A 22,724-nucleotide genomic window follows, 5' to 3' on the forward strand; every position below is an offset into this window, starting at 1 on the left:
GTGGCTTCTTTTGCTTTTCTCACACTCTGAAGAATGCTGTTTGTTTAGAAAAAAATTTCACATGAATGGCTCACGTCTTTCCTCTGTCTGGGGCTTACAGTAACACAGCCTGGCTGCTGGAAGTGGCTGGGAGAGGCAGGAAGAAGAGGATGCACGTAGGGAGGAAATACTCAGCTCTGGCTACAGCACAGCACTTGTGCAACCTCCATTTCAGATCGAGGGACTGAAAGAGACACCATCACATGCAGCATGCAGCTCACTACTCACCATTCACCTGCTCAATACAGCAAAGAACTGCCCACATCCACAAAAGGCAGGGCCCCCAGAGCACACGGGGTGCCACGCAGACAAATCCTCTCCAGTGCTAAGGTAGAGTCCTATCCCACACAGCAAGGGCAGGGTCGAGCTCCCAACATCATGAATGCACAGAATTTCACAGAGCAACACCTGATCCCTTCCTCTGACATCTGTGCCTCTGATACAGAAACCAGCACGACGGGCATCTAGCAAACAGGTCTGGTTTCAGGCATTGCCCACACTGCCAATGAGAGCAGTAGCAGAATGCATCTATACACACAAAAAACCCTTCTCAGCATCCAGTTTAGCAGTTAATTTAATAGAATCATATCTTGTAATGTGATGCAAACTGGAAAGACTTGCAGCAGAGATTTCAGTCACAGTTGGAGTATATAATTCCGATATTCTTCACCCAGTATTTTATTTACTGGTTGTCAACTATGGGACCGTCACACATTCAAATTTTTTTAACATTTTAAATTTTAGCATTTTACAGCATGGGTTCCCCAATTACCATGATATGTTAGAAGGACCACAATAAAAAAATAAGCCAATGGAAAAGAAAAACATCCATTATTTACTTAACTGCATTGTAAGACATCAGTTATCAAACATTTTTACTCTGTACACACCCAGAAATTAGATAAGGGGAAGCATTATTTAAGTATCAGCAGAAAGGCATTTCTACCAGATGACAAGGTGACCCTCCAGCCAACACTGTGACTACTACTGGCTGTGCTAGCACTTACTGTCTATACAGCATTTTCCTAATCACAGAAGGGCACTTCCTGATCCTACAGCAACCCAGCTCATAACCAGTGACTTGACTCTCTCCTCTTCCCTGTAAATAAAGCATATCACTGTGGAAGAAAGAGACAGAGAAGGTGAAGACAGGACCCTGGCTTTGATGCTGCTCTGCAATCCAGCAGTCACTTGTACAAACTTCGCTGAACTTCATGCTCTGTGGCTGCCCCAGCAAGCCTCCACGGCCCATTAAGCTGCATCAGATCAGTTTGTGCAAAAATACTGTGCCTTACAGACAGATGCAGTACTATAAAATATGGATTTCATACTCCCATATATCAATTCAAAGGTAACAAAACATAAGGTCTTCGCTTGTACTCTGTTTGCTACATTCTCCTTTCAGATCACAAACCCACACCTCTGTATCACAGACCTGCTGCTACATAACAGCAAAGCAACTGACTGAATGCCAAAAATATCATACTATGTAAATAAACCCTGAATGATGCTGCAGAGGTGCCCTGGAATTCAATTCTTCCTTTTTAACTGCGCTTCTTTTTGGTGATGGTCACACTGAAAAGGTTGTGCCTATAAAACACTGAGAACCAGTCTTATTACCACTATATCAAGACAGGCATATTAAATCACTATTTGTGGTCAACCAAAATAACAATAAAGCAAGGACGCATCCCACCCAGAGGCCACTGGAAGGCAGGCAGGAATCCCCAGAGCATCATTTGTAATGCTTTAAAATCCAACATATTTGTCTTATATGTTGTCTTATTATGTCTTGTAGAAGTCTAGCAGCATATGCAGATCAAGAGGTCTTTTACTGAGCTCTCTTCTGCTTGTTGACTATGTAATTAACCATTACCACCATTTTATTATTTTTGACCATGCGAATAGTCTGTTTATACCTCTCAGATCTTAATACTCTTCAAAACCTGTGAGATTTCAGTATGGTGCTCAAGACAAGCCAGTGCCCATTAACAACACTCATCCCACAGCTAGCACTACAAAAGCGCAGCAACAGAACTAAACTGTGTTCCTGAATTTATAGATTCCATTTGAGTTACATTGCATTAGAGCACCAAAGGCTCACTCACAGCTTCCCCAGCACCAGGAACTACTGCACGGCCATCAGGTCAAATGTGGTACAGAACATTCTTTTAAGTACATATCTTTTTTCTGGACCTGACTAAAAGATCTTGGACAAAAAAAATGAAAGGAAAAAACTAGCAAGCTGAAAATGCATGCATAATGAATACTACATTCCCAAAGTAAGAGATTTAACTTTACAGCCAAGGTTTTTGATGTGATCTTTCATTTTTCCACTAGGGTCTCCTGAACATCTAGAGCATTGGGGGATAGGGAGGGGACAAAGCAGAGCCCTCAGCTCATAGCTTCACAACCACATTCATTTACTGCCTTCTAACACTATTCAAACTGAGAGGCGAAATAAACCTTTGCCTATCACATTTATCATGAAGCAGTTTGCACTACTGCTGACTCCTTCACCAGACATTAGCTGCTCTTGAAGGCAACTGAACAGAAGTGCAGCTAACCACCTTTTAAAATATCACTCTTCAAAACAATTTGAGACAAACGGAAGCTTAAACTTTATAAAAAAAAAAATTCATCCCATTCAGGATTATTGAAATACCAAAATATATACAAATTAATTTTTTAAAAGCACAGCAATTTTGTGATCCTTAGAAGGGAATTCAAGAGTCTCCAAGAAAGGACCATGCTTCTTCACCTTTAAAGAACAGTCTTGAGTTTTAAAATACAGAAAAAAAATTCTCTTCTGACAGAAGCCTGCTGTTGAGGTTGGCAAAATACATTATTTATGTATTCCTGTATTCACTTTCTTAATGCAGCATTTTCATTTCAACTAAAAAGAAAATGGGGCCCTAGAGTCTAGAAACCTTAAAAATGTGAAATGTGAATTATGCATTACTGAAAGACAAAAATAAAATCAAATGTATTACTAAGGTTACTGAAACAAATAAAATATGTTTGATAATGTGGTGGGACACCTGTCTTACCTCACTCCTTTTAACACCTGTTTTGACAGAGACAGTAGCTTTCTAATAATGAAATTTTTAATGGCTTTACCATATACTACTCCCTAGTTTGGGCACTGTGAACCCGTGGGACCAGAGCAACAGCAAAACCTTTAAAGAGTTCATGCAGCACAGCTGTACAGCTGAATGACAAGGGAGCAAAGAAACGGACCAGAAACTTTTGGTTCTACAAATGCATACAAATAGGGGCTCCAGTGCTCTCTTGTGACACTCAGGCCTGGCCATCCACCAAACTGCTATAATTAACAAAGAGGATATTCTCTGTATTTAAAGATACTTTTGTAACTGGTATTCCACCTTCATGGACAGCTAGAACTGTGCAACAAGCGCTACACTAAGAACCAGAAAAAAAACTTATACCAAAATTCATTAAACGTAATTCTAATAATCAAATCAGCAGCTTCCATTGAGAAGGGCAACTATTCCACCTCTTTTAACTATTAATGTAGTTTGGTGGTATGTGCTTGTCTTAAAGACGCTAAGCCTGAAAGATACAACTCAACTAGTTGGTACGAAAATCTGTAAGTTTTTGAAAATACTGTAAATCATTGGCATAAATGTCTAGTTTGCAAGTTAACTGAGAAGGCCAGATGAGTTGCCTATTATCAAGATACACCTACACAATCACTTTCTTTGTTACAGTTAGCATTCAAACCCATTGTGGAAAAACAAAAGATTTTAAGTAGTTCAATATTTCCACCAGATGTTGTCCTGTCAATTTTTGATACCGAGTTCACAGCATACAGTTCCATCTTTACTTATGTGGAAAAATCCCTCTTAGTAAAATGCCCCCTGATATCCTATTTCCACAATATGCAGTAAAGAGCGAATTACTTCTGTAAAATAAAACATCTGGTAGGTTTTCAGTCACATCTGTGTGCCTTAAAAGATTTATGAGAAGAACTTCATCCATTTTTGTATAGGATCAGATACAGAGGCAGGAATTAAGTCCATAAAAATGAAGAAGGATTTGTAGAGCCTGGCACATCTCTAAACTGTGCACAGCAATGCCCCAGCAAAACACTACCAAGAACTGCTTTGAAAGGTGTTTCTCAGAAATTTACCATTAGAAAAGCTTTCATTTCCATTTTTGGATACTAAAAATGTTAGCAGTAATGTAGTTAAAAACTTCTTTTGCTCTGTATGAGAAAGGCAAGCACCTTTATGATCAAGACCGAATACCTTGTCCCCACTGAGGCAAAAACTGGGGGGGAAGGAAAAAAAAAAAAAAAAAAAAAAAAAAAAAAAAAAATTGTTGAGAAAAAAAGAGAAGGGGGAGAAAAAAAAAAAAAAAAAAAAAAAAAAAAAAGTAGCTTGTATGGCAAAGTAGTGAACTTAAAAACAGGAAAACAAACAACAACATATATTTAAAAACAACAACAACAAAACCACAACAAACTCAACTACTCAAATCCCTCTTCGCCTTTCGGGGCTCTGAAGGCGAATGACAGCGCCCGCAAAGGCTCTGCGCGGACACCAGCGGAGCCCGCCCGGGCGCACCGCGGTCCCGGCCGGCGGAACATCGCCGCAGCTCCTCGGAGCTGGACGCTGCGCGCCGGCCAAGGCTCGGGACAGCCCCCCGCTCCCGCGGGGCAGCAGGTGCCGCGGGCCGCGCTCGCCCTCCGCGCCAGACGCCGCCTTACCTACGCGTAGTGTCCCGGGACAGGCTGCGCCGCCGGGCAGGGAAGCAGGGAGGCAGGGAGGCAGCGCCCGCGGGAGCTGCGGGACGAGCCCGGGCCCGCGGATGCGCCGCCCCCGCCCCGGCAGCCCGCGGGACGAGCTAACAAAGGCGCTTTGTGACAGCCCCCGGCGCTGGGAGGCTCCCGGGCAGCAGACCCCGAGGCAGCCGCAGGAGCTCGACGGGACAGGCAGCCCCCAGCCACGCGTGGGGGAGCGCCCGGCGCCCTCGGGAGGGAGCGCTGGCCTCTCCCGGCGGAGCGCAGGATGCTGGGCCGGGCGGGGCAGCCCCCGCGCTCCGCTCGGTGTCTGGAGCGCTCCGCTCCGCTCCCGCGCCGCGCTCCCGCAGTCACCAGCGCTCGGCTGGGAGCGGAGCGGAGCGGAGCTAGTTGATCAGCCTGCTGCCCGGCCCTTCCACGCGTGTTTCGTGTTGCGTGGTGCATGGACCCCCACAAACCACACCACAGCTTAGCTTCTCGGCTGCCACGTACACGATATGTAACTTCACCTGCTCTTAAAACCATCTAATGTTGACTCCCTAAGGGCTTTCTGCCAGCCTCTTTCACTGGTTAAGGACAGTGAAGCACTGAAGATGTGCGCTTATGAGTACCAGAGACTGAGAAGTTTCCTCTTGCTGCACTGTAACTTAATTCATAACCTGTCTGCTGTAGATGGACAGCATACTTCATTTTTAACAGCAGTGTTAGACTAATATTAAGCAAATTAGATAGCTGTAACAGAGGTCGAAAAGATATCTCCCTGTGAGAGATGAAATAGGATTTTGCTTCAGCCCAAAAGAGCTACGGAGTAAACAAAGGAAACGTGTTAATTCTGGTTTCTACTTGTTACCTATGGTTTAGGTTTATTTGATCTGCTCATTGCACCTGTTAAGTGCCGTCGGGAACCAGTAAAGAAGCAATGTTGAATACATAACCAAAAAAGGAGAAAGGTGAAAGGGGGGAGGAAAGAAGGGTAGGCGGTGGGGAGAGACTCTTAAGTCTCTAAGTACCCAACCAATGGGAAAGGGGTCAGGGACTCTCCCCCTCGTTAGCCTCGAAAGGGTATAAAAAGGGTATATTGAAGCAAAGTGCTTTGTGTTTTCACCTGCGGGAGGAGGGGAGTGTGCCTGACTCAACTGACTCGTTCATATGAATATTTTTGCTTTGAAGACGTGTTCCCCTCTCAGTTCTGTGGAAAAGTGAGTTACTTCTCAAAACCTAAAGGAGAGAAAGAAGCCAGTAAAACCTCATTACCATCTTGCGTCTTTCAGCAAGAATTTCATGGCTTTACATAGGTGTACATTCATTTCTAAAATTTTAAACTTTTCATTGTTTTTGCTTTGTGTGGCTGATCACATAAAAAAATCATCTGTGCAAGGAAGCAGGGACAAAAGTCCACAAGTCCAAAATTACAGAGAGAACCTGCTGGTTGTGGGGTGATCAGGACTTTGGAAAGTTAAACTTACCAGAAGGAAAAGAGGTACAGGTTGATGGGGAGCAGCCAGGTTAGGGATGATTTGCAACCATCTTATTGCATCTTTCCTCTACATCCAGCCCCAGCATACTTTGCAGTTTCCATACTTACTGGAAACATACATAGGGGTTGCTGTACTTCAGTTGCTACATTCACTCACCACTGAATATAGCAAGCTATCCCCCTGAATTTCGTCTTAGAAAAGAATACAAACATAGGCACATCTGCAGCAGATGTAGGCCTAGGATGATAATGCCAAATACTGACAACTGAAAAAGATACAAGAATTATTATGGCTAATTTACATAGTTTCCAATGTAACGATGTAATATTATTATAAAGTACTGTCAGGCCTCAGTTCCAGAGGAAACCACCTCCTTCATTTCTATCATGCAAATAAGGACTTAGGTAAGACTATTGTATGCATTGGGACTATGTATCTAGCAAAACTTATGACAAGTAAGTTTCTATAAATCACATTCAAGTAACAAAGGAAAAAAAAATATACACTGCAGACACATCCAAGCATCAATCAAATTATTGTTGCCTAGGGCTTCTATGTCACTGGGTAATGTTACTCAGTTTTTCACACTGTGCCAAATGGTTTCTGCTATTGGCTATTGAAAACAGCTGAAGGGAAAGAATCTTATTTGACAACGACTACCTTAATTAATAATAATCTGAATGTTTAGATGAATGCTTAGCTTTCAACATGTACACACAAAGCAATGTTACAAAATAGAAAGTATCATCAGCAAGGAGGCAGTGAGGTGTTTTCTTGAGTTTAGTAGTATTACTACTACTTTGTGCTTGCTTAATACTACTCTTACTACTACTACTCTTCTAACTCCACCCTGCTCCCCAAATGCCACAGCTTGGAGAAACTTCCCCAAGTGAACTTACAAAATTACAGTCCACATCCACTGGCTTTCCATCATTAATTAGATGGTTGAGCTTGACATAAAGGGAAATTAAATTTGTCAAGGAGGACCTTCCCCTCGTGAGACCTTGCTGATAAGTGACTGCCTTGTCACTTCATTGTTTTTCAATAACTGCTGGATTACCTTATCCATAATTTTACCAAGCACTGCAGTGAGACAGATAGTAATTACCAACATTCCTTCTCACTCTTCTTGAAAACTGAGACAGTATTTGCCACTTGAAGTAGATTGAGACCTTTCCAGACTCCCAAGCTAGTTGAGTAGTAGGGAGACAGATCCTGCAATAACATCAGCCACTTCTTTCAGTGGTCTGGGATCAATCTCATTGGGGCCCATAAATTTATGCACACCCAGCTGAAGAAGCCTCAGACAAGTTCAGAGTTAGCTGGGGAGTTCATTGTCCCTCTAGTCACGGCCTTCTTGGAGAGACCTCTGTTCATCCACAGCCTATGACCAGTGTTGAAGACAGAAGTGAAGAAGGCATTAAATGCCTCTGCTCTGTCTACGTCCCTATTGTGAGGTAACTGACCCACTACACAGCACCTGTTTATTTCATTTTCTCCCAGGAGGAGCTGTGTGTCCTGGGATTGCTGTAAGGGAGGAGAGTTCACATCTGCAGGAGAGGATGGCTCTGTGCTCATGGGAAACTCAAATCAGCTTCTAGGGTGTCCATGGAAAAAGAGCCCTGGAAGTTTCCAGCCCTATTGGCAAAGGGCAGGATGGGCAGGAGCACTCCCAGCTGTGGATCTGGGGGGATCAGGAGCAAAGCCACAGCTCCAGCTCCTCTCTCAGCTCTGAGCCCAAGCTCAGCACTGCCCCAACAATGACAACCATTGCTGGGCCCAGCACAGGGTCCCTCTCCTGCACCAGCCTGACTCTTATCCCCTTCTCTTAACTACCCATGGATTCTTTTCCCAGTTTCCATTACGACTGGGACGCCAGCTCCAGCAGCATGAATGACCCTGTGGTGGACTCAGGGAAAGCCAGTGACATCTTGGTGTCAAGCTGGCCCATGGAGCCCATCCAGTGAACTGCCTTACCTCTCCACCAGCTTTCCAGGCAGCAACCGGTGAGCCAGGGGCTGAGAAGGGCTGGAGGGGTCAGTCTGACCCGCATCAAGTAATGCACTAGTTGTCTCTGATTTTTATTTTTATACGTTTGCTTCAGTTTCTTATATTTTAAACACTCTACATAGCTTAATCATAATGCTAGACAATAAGTATTTTAATATTTTCTAAAATACCAGAAGTTTTCATGTCAGTTACTCAGCCTTGAACAACTCAAACAATACAACTTAGTAAATTTTAGCAGCATAGTCTTCAAGCCTACGTGTTGAAGTACCCTCAAGAAATTAGAATGTATACATGATCTAGCAATAAAAGTTTCACTTATTGTCAGAATTAGTCCAGGGAAGATATCACTCTCTTTGTTAGGGAATGTTCAGTTGAAGCCTTGATAAAAGCAGCAAAATGACCAACCAGCTCATCTATCCATTTCTCCCATGTAATTCAGATGCCTGAACATAGGACGGGGAAGTTTAATTCACTGTTCTTTTTGAATCCCAGTCTAATTCTGGTTGCATTTTTTTAGAAAAGCCTCTTTTCTGGTTACATACTATGCTCCTGAGCCACAAGAGTATTCGGGGGTAAGGAGGTATTCCTTCTTTGCAACAAAGAGCTGCAAAAACATTCCATATGAAAAGTACATTAAAAGGGTAATAACAGACATGCTTTTTCTCTGTAACTATTTGCCCTGCATCAAGGTAATTTATTAACTACATTTCAAAGACAACTCAACCTGGTTATTTCCAAATGACCTGCAAGTCAAGGATGATGCCATGTGCAATAAATGCTCCCTTTCCCATATAAGCACATTAATATCCTTTCCCAAAACAGGACACTCAGCACTACATCCCCTCCTATACAATGCACCATTAACTATTTTAAGTATTCCAGTTTATTACATTCCATCTTAATACTTAAAAATACTAGATTCTGGAGCATAAGATAATGCATTGCTGGAAAAATAACTACATTTTCATATAAATAAATTACTTTTTAACTTGTAGAACAAAAGTATGTATGCTTGGCACTGCTGTAAAGCATTTCAAACATTCACCAGCACAAGAGACCACTACAAACTCTTACCTGGAACTTTTTTCTTATTTTATTCAAGCTGCAGCCTACTTCAAAAGAAAAGAAAAAAAAATAAATCTTTATATTAATACTATAATTAAATAAAATAAAAAAATTAACAACAGGCTCTACACTGGTAATAACAGTATCTTTTCCTAGCTCCTCTACAACTTAGTTATGTCAATATTGAAGAACTTGCGTAATGTAAAAAATCTTATTAAATGGGAAAAAAGAAACTATTATTTTTCAGAACAAAAACTAACATTCACAAAGAACAGATATGTCTGGCAAGTTTGTCACCTGAACAAATATTAGCTTTCAATGCAGAGGTAGGAAATCCAGTGGAGCTCAAAATACAACTCGTCGGTCATGCAAGCCTTCCAAATTTCATTTTATTAATCTTCTTAGACATCAAGATCTTAAATGGAACTTGCATTTTCATATTTTCATTCCATTTCGATTTGTGTAGAGAATATCTCACATTTGTTTCCACATCTACCTTTCCACAAATTCACTTGGAAGAAAACATGAATAGCAAACGTAATGCATCAAATTGCCATAAGATACAGGTATATAAAACAAATTGGGTTGGAAGGGACCTTTAAAGATCATCTAGTCGAATACCTTGCAATAAGCAGAGTATTCCTTCAACTATATCACGTTGTTCAGAGCCTCATCCAACCTGACATTGAGTGCTTACAGGCATGAAGCAATTACCAATTCTGAGCAACCTGTTCCAACATTGCGCCAGCCCCACTGTAAAGAACTTCCATATGTCTAGTCTACGTCTACCCTTTACATTTTAACCATTATCCCTTGTCCTATCACAACAGGACCTACTAAAAAGTCTATCCCCATCTTTCTTATCAGCTCCCTGCAAGTGCTGAAAAAAGCCACAATAATGTCCCCCTGGAGCCATCTCTTCCCCAGGCTGAGTAACCCCAATCCTCTCAGCCTGTCCTCATAGGTGAGGTGCTAGAGTTCCCTGATCATCTTCATGGCCCCCCTCTGGGCCACCCCAACAATTCCATGTCCTTCCTGTGCTGGGCCCCAGAGCTGCTGCAGCCCTGCAGGTGGGGTCTCAGCAGAGCAGAGCAGAGGGGCAGAATCCCCTCCCTGGCCCTGCTGCCCACACTGCTCTGGATGCAGCCCAGGACACGTGTGGCTCTCTGGGCTGGCAGTGCCCCTGGCTGGGTCATGTCCAGCCTCTCACCCACCAGCACCCCCAAGTCCTTCTGGGCAGGGCTGCTGTGATCTGTCCATCCCCAGCCTGTGCTGGTGTCAGGGTTGCTCTGACCCAGGTGCAGCACCTTGCACTTGATCTTGTGGCACCTCATGAGGTTCACACGGGCCCCTTCCCAAGTCTGTCCATATCCCTTTGAATGGCATCCCACCTTTTAGGTTTGTCAGCTGCACCACTTCACTTGGTGTCATCTACAAACCTGCTGAGGATCCCACTGTCCATGTGATTGATGAAGATACTGAATTGTACTGGTTCAAATATAGATTCCTGAGGGACACTGCTGATGTATCTCTGATTTCCAACTGGACATTGCGCCCTTGACCATTACCCTCTGGATGCAAACAACCAACCAAATTCTCATCCACTTAAGAGTCCAACCATCAAATCCATCTCTACTTTAGATACAACTATGTGTGAACATACTGTGTATCGAGAAAAGAGGCTTTTCTAAACAAATGCAACCAGAATTAGACTGGGATACAAAAAGAATAGTGAATTAAAACTATTTTGATCTTACATTTTCCTATGCTTCTAATTGCCACACATCGAACTTTAAAGCAGTGAAATGGATACATACTATAGAAATGAATACTTTCAGTAAGAACTAAAGAGTATTTTATGTCAAGGTTAGTGGTTTTCAAGCCATTGAAAAAAACACTATGCTGCCAAGAGAAATGTGCTCCTTCACTCCAAGCAATAATGGTTCAGAGAATAAGGAGGCTCCAAGATAAGCCTCCCCACCATCCCCACTCCCAAAAATTAATTCTGTGTGAAATCTAAGTGATATTGCCTGATTAAGTCACACAATTAAAAGAAGTACACTGATTTCCTAAAAGATATAAGTTTTAGGTCTATTAACACAAACAAAATAAAATATAAAATTAGTTAAGTAAGCAGCAGGAAACTAGAAGTTTGAAGTGTGCTCCTCATCATTACCTATGTATTCAAAACCAGTAACAGTAGTAGTCAGGAACATACATTGTTGACATTGCAATTTAAGGGCAGACCTAACAGCACTCCATGCTTTTCAGTCACAATTGTGAAGAATTTTAGGTAGAACTTGTAAATTGTTCTAGCTATCTCTACCACTGATATCTGCCTTTCAATATCTTACATAAGCAAATTAATTTTGCAAGAAATTCCTATTACATACTAAATTCCAGGCCTGGGGGAGAATTCAAGCCATAGCACAGGTTAAGAATGAAGTTCTACCCTAGTGTCCTACTACATGTACTCAACAGCCTTTGGCACATCCCTTTCCAATGTACTCATATTGATACAGTCCTGCTTGAAGTTAAACCATTACCCTAGCATCCAAACAAGATGACCAAAATTCCATTTACTGCACATTGAAACATACAGAATTACACAAAAATTGAGTTTTGGTATTTAACTTGTATTTTCTCACTGGTATTTTATTCATAACATTAATTTAATTCAAATTAATTCCCCTTTAGAAGTATTACCTATTTTCTAGAAAATTGTAACTCATAAATACATATGCATAATTAAAAAAAGTAAACCAAACTTTTTCAATATACCTAAGCACGCACTTCTTGATTCACACATGCGCTGTGCGAATTCATTAAAATCTTAAACGGAGATAAAGCAGGGAGAGAAAAACAATGCAGTCAAGTGTTATCAAATGCATATGCTGTTTTCTTTGTATTTTCAAGGATGTGAGACGGGATATTAACTTTATTTAAAGACAGTGACACATTAAAATCACACAAACATCTATTATTTTTTGGTAAATAAAAATGAAAATTGTCAACTGCTGACAGTACTGGACACAACTGTAATGGGTTGGTGCTGGCCACACACCAGGCTGCCACCAAAGCCCCTCACTCACTCTTCTGCAGCTGGACTGGGGAGAGAAAATGTAACAAAGGATTCATGGGTTGAGATAAAGAGCAGGAGAGATCACTCATCAAATACCATGATGAGCAAAACAGGCTCAACTAAGATATATTAATTACATTTATTACTCAACAAAATTAGAGCAGGACAGTAAGAAGTAAAACAAACCCTTAAAAACACCTTCCCCTCACCCCTCCCTCCTTCCCAGCTCTGCCTCCTCCCCCAGTGGCACAGGGAGACAGGGAATGGGGGTTATGGTCAGTTCATGACCCGTGGCTTCTCCCACTGCTCAGGGAGAGGAGTCCTTCCCCTGCTGCACTGTGGGCTCCCCTCCCATGGGAGACAGATCTCCATGAACTTCTCCAGTGTGAGCCCATCCCACAGGCAAGTCCTCCCCAGACTGCTGCAGCCTGGGAGCAGGGCCCCTCTCTCCATGGGTCTCCCACGGGGTCACAGCCTCCTGCAGGCATCCACCTGCTCCAGCATGGGCTCCTCCATGGGCTGCAGGTGGATCCCTGCATTCCCCATGGATCTCCATGGGCTGCAGGGGAATCTCGGCGTTTGGAACTTCTCCTGCCCCTCTGTCTTCACTGACCTTGGTGTCCACAGGGTTGTTCTTCTCACAGGTTCTCACTCTGCCCTTCTCGGCCACAATCACAACTGCACAATAACTTTGTTATCACCATTTCTAGTTGGCCCAGACTTGGCCAGCAGCATGCCCATCTTTGGAGCAACTAGGGATTGGTTCTGCCAAACATGAGGGAAGCTTCTGGCAGCTTCTCACAGAAGCACCCCTGCAGCTACCAAAAATGAGGCCATGTAAATCCCCATGTAAATGTAGGAAGTTATGTAACTCTGTAATAAAACTTTAAAACTAAATTGTTTGAAAAATATTGCATGGACAATCTTGAAAATGTCTCTATCTTCAGTAATCAAGCCTATTCAGAAACATAGTTTAAAAGACAGAACTTCAACATAGAGAGGCTTACTTTGGAAGTCACTATTATAAGAAGTTACCAGGAGCATGTCTTTCAAGTTCACAATTGTGACAATTTGTTGAGATGGGTGGCACTAATTCCTATTTGTTTCAATAATCTCTGTGACACCATTACTTTTGTTCTCTTCTAGACATGTATCTCTTTTCTTAGTAAAAGTAGCAAACAATGTATCCATCATTCCCAAAACTTCTAGTAGTTCTTCTTGATAGTCAATTTCTTTTCCAATAGCTTGCTGGAGTTTCAAGAACTGTTTATCAACTACTGCTGACTGCCCAACAACAGGCTGATAAATGTCTGTAAAGAAAAATATCAGTTAAGAATGCACAGATGTATAAAAAGGCACAAATTATATTAGGTAGTTAGAGATACGTTTAAGAATTCTAGCAGAAGTCCAACATTCCGAAAAAATAAGACAATCTTAATGTTGTCTGTTCTGAAAGCAGATGTTGTACTCACTTACAACAACAGTATGCCCAACTAACAGAAACAGAAGTTTTTATGACCTCAAATACTATTTTTACCTCACTAAATAAGAGGAAGCTATTTGTATTATGTAAACACAGAAACATGAAGTACCAAAGGTACTCAGAGACCACAAGGAGCTTCCTGCACCCTGTACAAATCAAATCCGGACTGTGGACAAAGTTATCTGGAAATGTCTCTTTTTTGGATCATTCTCTTGACATTTGGATCATTTTCTATGCCCACACATATAAACCAGAGCCATTAATGTTTGGTTTCTTAAAAATGTAGCACTTTCAATCTTGTTTGCAAGCTAGCTATATGGCTTTGAGAATATTTTTTGTATTGTCTTACCAGTGATCATATCGGCAACAGTCACCAGCATAGGAGTAAATCTAGGCTCAATCACACGCCTGCAAAATTAGAAGACGTTCCTGTTTTACTGGTTTTGTCAGCTGTACTCCACCACCAACAAACAGCTTTCTCACACAGGCATACAGACAAATTTTTCATGATGAAGAGACACCACAGAACAGCAGTCAAAGATGCAAGTCAAAAAACCCCCATATATGTGGTAAGAGGGTATACCCTCTTCCTTTCAGGAAGGCAGTGGGGGCTGGAGGAGTGTCAAAAAGCCTCAAGGACATAAAAACACAAATTTCATCAAGGAGACAGAAACAGAGTCTCTGGCAAAGAAGTAGAATATCTCATCAGCAAAACCATTCTGTGCTAACAGGTAAACTGTTTCAAACCTATCCCAAAACCTAGGTATGAGAATGGAAAAGACATATGAGATTTCAGGAGTATCAGGGCTGTACCGGTGATCTGTTGAAACCCTGTGGCAAGTCATTAGAAAACAGAAATGTCTAAATAGTCAGAGGGAGCCCATGTTAAAATAATACCTTGCCACAAAGGTAAGCAGGAGATTAACTTGCTTCTCGTCTCGGCCTGCAAGTGCACTTCTCAGTGTTCCTCTGCGATGTAGCTCCTGCATGACTGCAACCGTGACTTCAGGGGTATGAAGCATGATGGGTGGCTGGACACATATAAGAAGAGTTTAGTACCAAAGCAACATCTTTTCACACAACACAGGGCTGGTGTCAGCAAAAGCAAAACGGAAACCAACTTAGACTCCTTTCTAGTTATACACTAAAATAAAATCAGTACGACATACAGGGAAAATTAACATCAGGTGACAGCACAACACTCTGACAAGAAGAAAAACCAATGCCTCACCTCCAGTACTGCATCAAGAGCCTTGGAAGACTGAAAGCTCCTCAGCAGCTTATCATATTTTCTCAAAACACGTTTTACAGGTTTACTGACACAGAAATCTTCCTAGAATTCAAAAAAAGAGTTCAGAGTAAGACAACTACACACATAATGGATTAGACACATTACCATGAATAATTTTATATATTCCCTCCCTTCCCTTTCTGCCTATTCCAAGAAACCAATTTTTCAGAAATGTTTCAGCACATATATTCTTAGCACATCGTACCTGTTTTGGCATATAAGTTCTTCCTTTCACATAGGTTCTATATGCTGGTTGTCTCTTCTTTTGAGAGTTTTCATTCTTTTCTTCTGGTTTTCTGTGTTTAACATTCAGCACCCCATTGGTCATGCCTACAACTATGGTTTCATCTTCAGGCTAGCACAGAGAAATCACAGAGTTAGGACCCAGTGTTTTATTTGTGCTCTATCATGCATGTATGTGGTCTATCATACACATTTTTATAGTTTTATGCTTCATGACAAGGTTCAAATCACAGTATCATAGATGATTTAATGCAGAAGAAACCTCTTTGAGGTTCCATGATCGAATACTTTGTTCAAAGCAAGGACAAATTCCAGGCTATGCTCATAAGCAACATCAGACTGACTAGTGAATCAAGCTCAATTATGCATTAACACCCTTCTGTAACCAAAAGGTTTCTTTTTTTCCAACAGCTTACAACTCCCTTTGGCCATTAGGTACCATACAGCAGGCTTGAACAGAACCTGTGAGAAAGCAAAGCTACCATAGAACAGCAGGATTTTGAGAAACAACTGAAATTTGTTCAAAACACCAGTCATTTGTATATGTAATTTCACTTATATAACTAAGTGGGTATAAATTTCACCCAGAAAAATTGTGGATGCCCCATCTCTTGAAGTGTTCAAGGCCAGACTGGATGGGGCTTTGAGCAACCTGGTCTAGCAGTGTCCTTGCCCAAGGCAGGGGGGCTGAAACTAGGTGACCTTTAATATCCCTTCCAACCCAAGCCATTCTATGATATAATAAAAGCCTACAGAATTATGACAGGCATAGATGGAGATCAGCTGATGAAAGGCTCATTTAAGGGCATCAATTGAAAGTTATGAAGATTCAAGTGGAACAGTAGGGAGCAATTCTTTACACAAGTATCAGAAATGTGGCACTCCTTATCAAGGAATCTAGGCAAGGTTTCAAGTTTAATCAAGCTCAAGGAGAGACTGAACAGGCTTATGCAATAGAAATTCATTGAATTACACTGAAACTACTCTGATGAGTTCATTTCTCATCTGAAAATGGAATTTGGGAGAATATCAACACACTTGCCCTGTGTTTAGTTTTCTATACACATTTCCTTATGGCTTGCTATAGCTGGAAGCAGGATCTGGAATCACTTTTGATCTGACTCAGTAAAGGCATTATAATGTTCTTATATGACCATTTAAAATTCAAATAGTTTAGTCAACAGAAAACAAGATTATGTTTCAAAAGATATATTATACACACTCTAGAGATGCTAAACTGCAGGTATTGCATATTTTGCCGATGCCATAGGGTCTTAAAAGGCTATGGATTCTTCACTTCAAAGGAAGAAAAATTCCAAGTTTATTTTAGCTCAGCTCCCTAGGTAATACAGTAGGAAATGAAGACACTCCCCACATATACCTTCCCCAACATTCCAGCAGAGCAGGACAACAGTAAAGTAGCAAAGGTAGTAAAGATCCCTCACAGGCCCACTGACATGTCCTTCAGAGGTGCTACATAAGGGGGAACTACATGACAACAGCATTGCTTGAAAACTGGTGCTAGCCTCCAAATTTCTGGCCAGCAGGTAACTTATCCACTGGAAATCAAGTGATTCTGAGAGGTAAGAGTCTCTACTGTTCACTTCCAAGACATGCCTTGACAAACAAATTTGTTTATGCTCACAACCTTCTTTCTTTCTCAGACCAACCTGACACCAACTTTTAAAGGAAGTTCACACCCTACACTGAATTTCTCAACAAATTAACTACTTTTTTTTTTATTGCTTCCATGTGAAAGGACTCACAGCATTCCTGAAAGGCAAAAGGTGAGTACAATCATCTTAAAGTGAAAGGACTTCCCTTCTAAAGTGAATTCTTTCCCTATGATGTACACTGTCATTAATAAACACAAGACATTGTACTAATCTTACTAATCTAGTCAGGTAACATGGTATTTGAATCTATTATGTTTAAAACCTCTTAAGAGTTTGTTGCTCAGAAGAAACATATTCAACCCTACTTTGCATGTACAGCATTATTCTGGAAAACCCAATAGCTGTGAAAGCAACAATTACTTTAGTGACTTAAAAGGTATCAGGAATTCTAGTCTAGGAAGACTTCTAATGCACTTACCGACAACCCAAGACTGAGGATGGATGTTGCATAGTTGAAGCTGTGGACCACTTTGTAGGATGTAGTACTGTAAATCTTCACATGCCTACACAGAAGAGCAAAGATAAAAAATTTGTTAGTAATGCTTTACTGTAGAGTCACTTTACAGGAACTTAATCACTCTCATCTTCTACAGATCACTTAAGAAAACTGAGAATTAATATAATGCATTTCTCAGACTACCACTGAGCTTCTTAGGTATTTCTCCTGCAACAGTAATGTTCTGTTAAAAGGTATCCACAAGTCAAGTCAGCAGGGCTCTTACCTCAAAAAAGGTGAAAATGGGGCAAGAACAGAAGAATAAATTGAAGGCAGGTGTAGGGACTTGAATTCAGAAATGCATATTAGGAAAACATGAAGACAGCATCTCTTCAAATTTGTTCTTAAATTTTAAATACAAGATCTACTAGCAGTATCTGGAAGTCCACAGATATTCTTATATCTAGCTGCCCTTAAGGATTTGGTTGGAAGCATGAAATATTTAACAAATTGGAAAACAAAATATTATCTTACAAGGACAAAATCTGATGTTATGTAATTGTAAAGCCTGCGGTAGCCTAGGAAATACAGGCGGGAGGAGGAAAACAGATCCACTGTCATTTCAGATCACTTTGTATTTCTAATGTCTCAGACACAAGACACCAACTACCAGTACTCATCAACTGAAACCAAACAAAAAAGCAAAGAGGTGATGTTCACAAGCACTCTTGGGTACAAGAAGCAAGAGCAGAGAGACACAAAATCCAGGCTTTTAAAAGTGAATACTAATATTCTTTTAGATATTTGAACTGTATTAAAGTTAAGAATAGCTAACTTCCAAAGACTGGAAAGGTACTTCAGAGATTTTAAAAAACCAAGTATTTGTTTAGAAGTTCCCCATATGCATTTCCAAAATGGCACAACCCTTATTGATATTCACATTAGTAAGAGGAAAAGGTTAAGTTGTATCATAGAATCATAGTACAGTTTGAGTTGGAAGGAACCTTTTAAAGCCCATTTAGACCAAGGCCCCAGCAAAAGCAAGGACAGCTTTGCAGTAGGTACCCTGGTCCTAAAACATGTTCTCAAATAAAGCCCAAAAACCACACACAGATTAACAGTGATGTAAAATAATACTTTTCAAAGAAAAAAAGTCCTAAAGAATGGAACAAAAAGAAGCCACAAAATATACCAACCTATCAAGGGATCCTGACAATAATCTTTGTCCAGAGCTGTTCAGGCACAAACAAGTCACAGTTTTATGGTGATTTTTAAGTGAAACTAATAACTGGCCACCTTTTAGTACATCCCAAACTTTGACATATCGACCTCCTGTGAAGAGGAAGCACACAGCACAAAACAGTCTTACATATGCACATATTTATGCTTCTCTGAAAGAAGTTTTCACAAAGTGATGCATATCTCCTCCACATGTACCTTCACCTCCTAACAGTTTTCTGTACCTACTCACCGTCCTCTTCTATTCTAACTCCTAGCACAAATCTGCTCTTTTTTCAGGCCATTCTGAATGGACCTGAATGATTTACCAATTTTCCAACCATACTCATTACCAAAAAAATAAAAAAAAAAGCTTTAAACTATGGAGTTATGCTACCTCTGATGGAATAGTGACAAGAGACTAAAAAAGCTTGTCAACATGATGAGAAATACACAGTCCCATCCTTTCAAAACCTAAGTATGTTAATTCCTTCACTTTAGACGTGGGTCAACTAGAGTCTGCATTTTGTTATTACAAATGATTTTGGGGGCAGGGGGGAAGTGGAAACGACAAGAATATTAAAACAAAGACAAAAAGGAAAGACTCCTACTTGCACCTGCCACATAAACGCAGATTCCTACAGAAGATATTTGAGGAATCCAATTATTACATCACTTACCACTTCATTATCAAACTAAAACAGCACAAAAAAAGCAAGTATTCCTCAAATGAGGACCACAGAAAAGATATTTGATTTATCTGATTTTACAGAATTACCTGCAGATACCAGAAGTCCACCAGATGGAAAGAGAAGCACACTCTCCACAGGATGGCCGTGTTCTATTGTCATGACACTACTCTTTGTTCGTGCATCAAACAGTTTCACAGTGTGATCATAGGAACCTGCAAACACCAGCATAAATCAGGTTCGTAATTTCAACTAGTTCAGGAACTAAAACGGCTGTGTCCTATCATCTAAAGAAGTTCCTGGCTAATAGCAATAGTTTTAAATCATACATGTAAAAACACCTTGTGATTTACCTTGATTAGTTCACAGCCTTGAGGCAGCAAATTTTCTAATTCTAGCCCTAGCTACATGTCAGTCAGTAAAAGTAATTTGTTTTCATTTCATTTCACTTCCATTAATCAAGTGTACTTATAACAGTAAATATCAAGCAACCTGATGAAACCTAGCTTCTTGTGCCTCATGAAAAAAAGGAATACTAGATTTTTTTCACAGTTTTCCACAGACTGATAAAAAGCTACTGCTAGGAAAACCAAAAGCAACTGGTTCCAAGTAACTCCACATGACCTCACACTTTTGAGTCTGCCAGTTATGAGCTGTACAGACTAGTGCCCTGCTCCAGAAACATGGTACAACATTTCAGTCACTCCCAGGCAAAGGATACATTCACAGTATTTTCTTTCACAAGTTCTGTTAACCCTAATAGAGTAAACCATAAAGATGCTAAAACTCAGTTCCTGCAGTTTCCCCTAGAACATCAATGTCAAGCTTAAAAAGCAAGCAAAAAAAGGAAACAACAAAGTAGGCATTGCACAGGCAAACTGATCCTTCATGACTAAAATACAATAAATATGACCCTACTGTATCAAAATCTATCTTTCAGCACTTTTCTTCAATTCAATCCAAAACAAGTACAAATAAAAAATAAAACCAAACCTGTTATGAAGACATCTGCATTCACTTTACTTGAACAGCCACATCTCACATAGTCAGTGTGTTCACTGTAAGAGATGATTTCTGTGGCACTCGGAATATCCCACAACTTTGATGAATAATCATCACCACCAGAAAATACTCGGTATTTATCAGACAGGAATCCCACTAGATGAACTGGCCTAAAAAACAAAGCCCACAACACCCAAAGTTAAAATATATTCATGTTTCAAGAAGAGTTAGTTTGTAACTAAGAGTTTATTAAAGTAATAATCTAGAAGTGCGCTGTTTAATATCAGAACTTACAAAGCCTCACTTTATAACAGCAAATTTCAAGTACGGCTCCTTTGAACAATCTTCTTGCCCTTTAAAATAACTACGGAACTGTTTATTATCACTGCAATTTCCCAAGAGGTGCTGGCAGAACACAGAGGTATGCAAATGCAGGTGTGCACAGGCATGCAGTTAACCTAGCCATTAGAACACCCAATTTGCAAACAGGCCTCAAACAGAAACACTCTCAAAGTCAGTCTGGGTATTTCCCACTGAAAGGGGGATTCTTCTTGTTCTACGCAGATAAAAACACAAACCAGTTTTTCACAGCACAGAAGTCTGTTGAAGCATTACCACTGCCTTCTCCTCACTGATACATCAGAACTCCTAACTTCTTCCTGATCCCACGCTAACATTACGCATTTTTCTGGTTTTGGTTTTGGAGCTTTTTAAGGAATTCCTGCTTTTCCTGGCGTACTTCTTAATTGGTTTTTTTTTTGGACACATTTTAGAACTCTTTTCTATCAGCATCAAATAAAACATGCTTATCAATGCAATATACTCACAAGACTGTATCAACACAACATATTAAGAAACACCTATGTGAAAGAGAAAATGCATTTACTTTTCTACACACCTGATTCATATTTAAGATTTAAAAACTCACTTCATTTTAAATTTAACTTAAATCTACTTTTCAGTACACGAGGCAGTAGAAAGCAATGTAAATCAGTTCTACTCAGATTTTCAGCAGCATGTGAAGCAGACATACGACTATAGCTTAATGTAAATACTGAATATTACTGAGGCACTTGAACGGGTTGCCCAGAGAAGATGGAGATGCCCCTTCCCTGGCAGTGCTCAAGGCTAGGCTGGATGGGGCTCTGAGCAACCTGTGCTAGCAGCAGGTGTTCCTGCCCTGTGGCACGGCGCTTGGAAGAGGACAATCTTTAAGGTGAAACCATCTGGTCTGCGACGAGCCTGCGGTGTGCAAATACAGCACAGAAGCTTTTGCACGCAAACAAAACAAACCAATTCTGCCTTACTTGGTGTGGCCCTCGAACTGCCTCAGGGGCACTTTGCCGCCGATGTCGAACAGGGAGACGCTGCCGTCCTCGCTGCCGGCGGCGAGCAGCCGCCCGTCGTCCCGGTAGGTGCCACAGTACGCCGCGGCCCGGAAGCGAGAGAATGTCTTGATGGGCTCCTGCGAGTAGCGGCCGTAGATGTGGACCTGCCAAAACAAGAGGCATTACATCTCCTGGTGTGACACCAGCTGAAGAACAACAGCATAAGAGCCTGAGAAATGCCACTTACCCTGGAGGACGCGGTGACAGCGTAGTTATATGGCGGGACTGGGGAGAAGTCAATTTTATTTACTGCACCGAATTCCTTTATCTGAACAGGTGTCTAAAACAGTTGTGATAAAGATTGTTAAATACACATAAGCACACCATCAAGTATGAAAGCAGCAAAATAAAAGTTCTTTTTCTTACAAAAAATTCAAGACTCCATTAGAATCAAAACGTTTTCTAGGTACAACGATAGCGAGTTTCACTTCTGACAGGCTACTTCTGCTCTTTTAATTTTTTTCCAAGTCACGATTAAAACTTACCCCTTAAATATGTGTTCTAAGCTTAAGAACTAACTCATACGTGTTTAAAAAAATTAATTTCCTGAAAGTAGTAAAAGAAGGCGTTCTGGGGCAGTAACTGCGACTGTCGGGCCGCCTCCTCCTACCTTGTACCCCCGCCAGTACAGCGTGTCCTGCGTGATCCTCTCCCCGAGCTTGGGGCACGCCTGCACCACCACTGGCTTGTACGCGGCCATGGCGCGGGCCGGGCCGGGCCGGGCTCGGCGGGAGACGCTCGGGAAGCGCCGGCGGCCGCGGGGCACGCGGGGCACGCCGCGCCGGCCGCGAGGAGAGAGGGCGGCAGCGCCGGCAGCGCGTCATCATAGCGCGCCTCTCGCCGGCCAATCGGCGGGGCG

General features: G+C 41.3%; 2 protein-coding genes across 8 annotated transcripts in view; both read right to left on the reverse strand.

The window, feature by feature from the left end:
- ARHGEF28 (Rho guanine nucleotide exchange factor 28) overlaps positions 1-5,045 on the reverse strand; it is a 120,121-nt gene extending 115,076 nt beyond the window's left edge. For all 7 annotated transcript variants that reach the window (XM_041486180.1, XM_041486178.1, XM_041486181.1 and 4 more), the window contains exon 1: positions 4,772-5,045. The gene's annotated coding sequence lies outside the window, so the exon portion shown is untranslated. The remainder of the gene's footprint in view (positions 1-4,771) is intronic.
- A 6,927-nt stretch (positions 5,046-11,972) lies between these two features.
- Positions 11,973-22,679, reverse strand: UTP15 (UTP15 small subunit processome component). Its single transcript, XM_041486093.1, has 12 exons — positions 22,476-22,679; positions 22,053-22,145; positions 21,785-21,969; positions 20,469-20,647; positions 19,565-19,690; positions 18,765-18,900; positions 17,551-17,635; positions 15,419-15,568; positions 15,154-15,255; positions 14,820-14,953; positions 14,272-14,330; positions 11,973-13,749 (listed from the first exon to the last, which is right to left on the reverse strand). Exons 1-12 carry the CDS (start codon positions 22,563-22,565, stop codon positions 13,529-13,531), a joined length of 1,560 nt encoding a protein of 519 aa, XP_041342027.1. The 5' UTR covers positions 22,566-22,679; the 3' UTR covers positions 11,973-13,528.
- Between the last annotated feature and the right edge of the window lie 45 nt (positions 22,680-22,724).

This window comes from Pyrgilauda ruficollis, unplaced genomic scaffold, assembly GCF_017590135.1.
Source record: "Pyrgilauda ruficollis isolate IOZ18807 unplaced genomic scaffold, ASM1759013v1 scaffold74, whole genome shotgun sequence".
Lineage (NCBI taxonomy): Eukaryota > Metazoa > Chordata > Aves > Passeriformes > Passeridae > Pyrgilauda > Pyrgilauda ruficollis.

What these genes read in the sequence shown, in the direction of transcription:
- UTP15 (XM_041486093.1), bottom strand. Translation starts at nt 22,565, where the DNA reads ATGGCCGCGTACAAGCCAGTGGTGGTGCAGGCGTGCCCCAAGCTCGGG. An exon ending in CTGCTTACCTTTGTGGCAAG is followed by an intron (nt 14,331 to 14,819) that starts GTATTATTTTAA and finishes CTAATTTTGCAG; the next exon opens with GCGTGTGATTGAGCCTAGAT. An exon ending in TGTTGCCGATATGATCACTG is followed by an intron (nt 13,750 to 14,271) that starts GTAAGACAATAC and finishes TTTTCTTTACAG; the next exon opens with ACATTTATCAGCCTGTTGTT.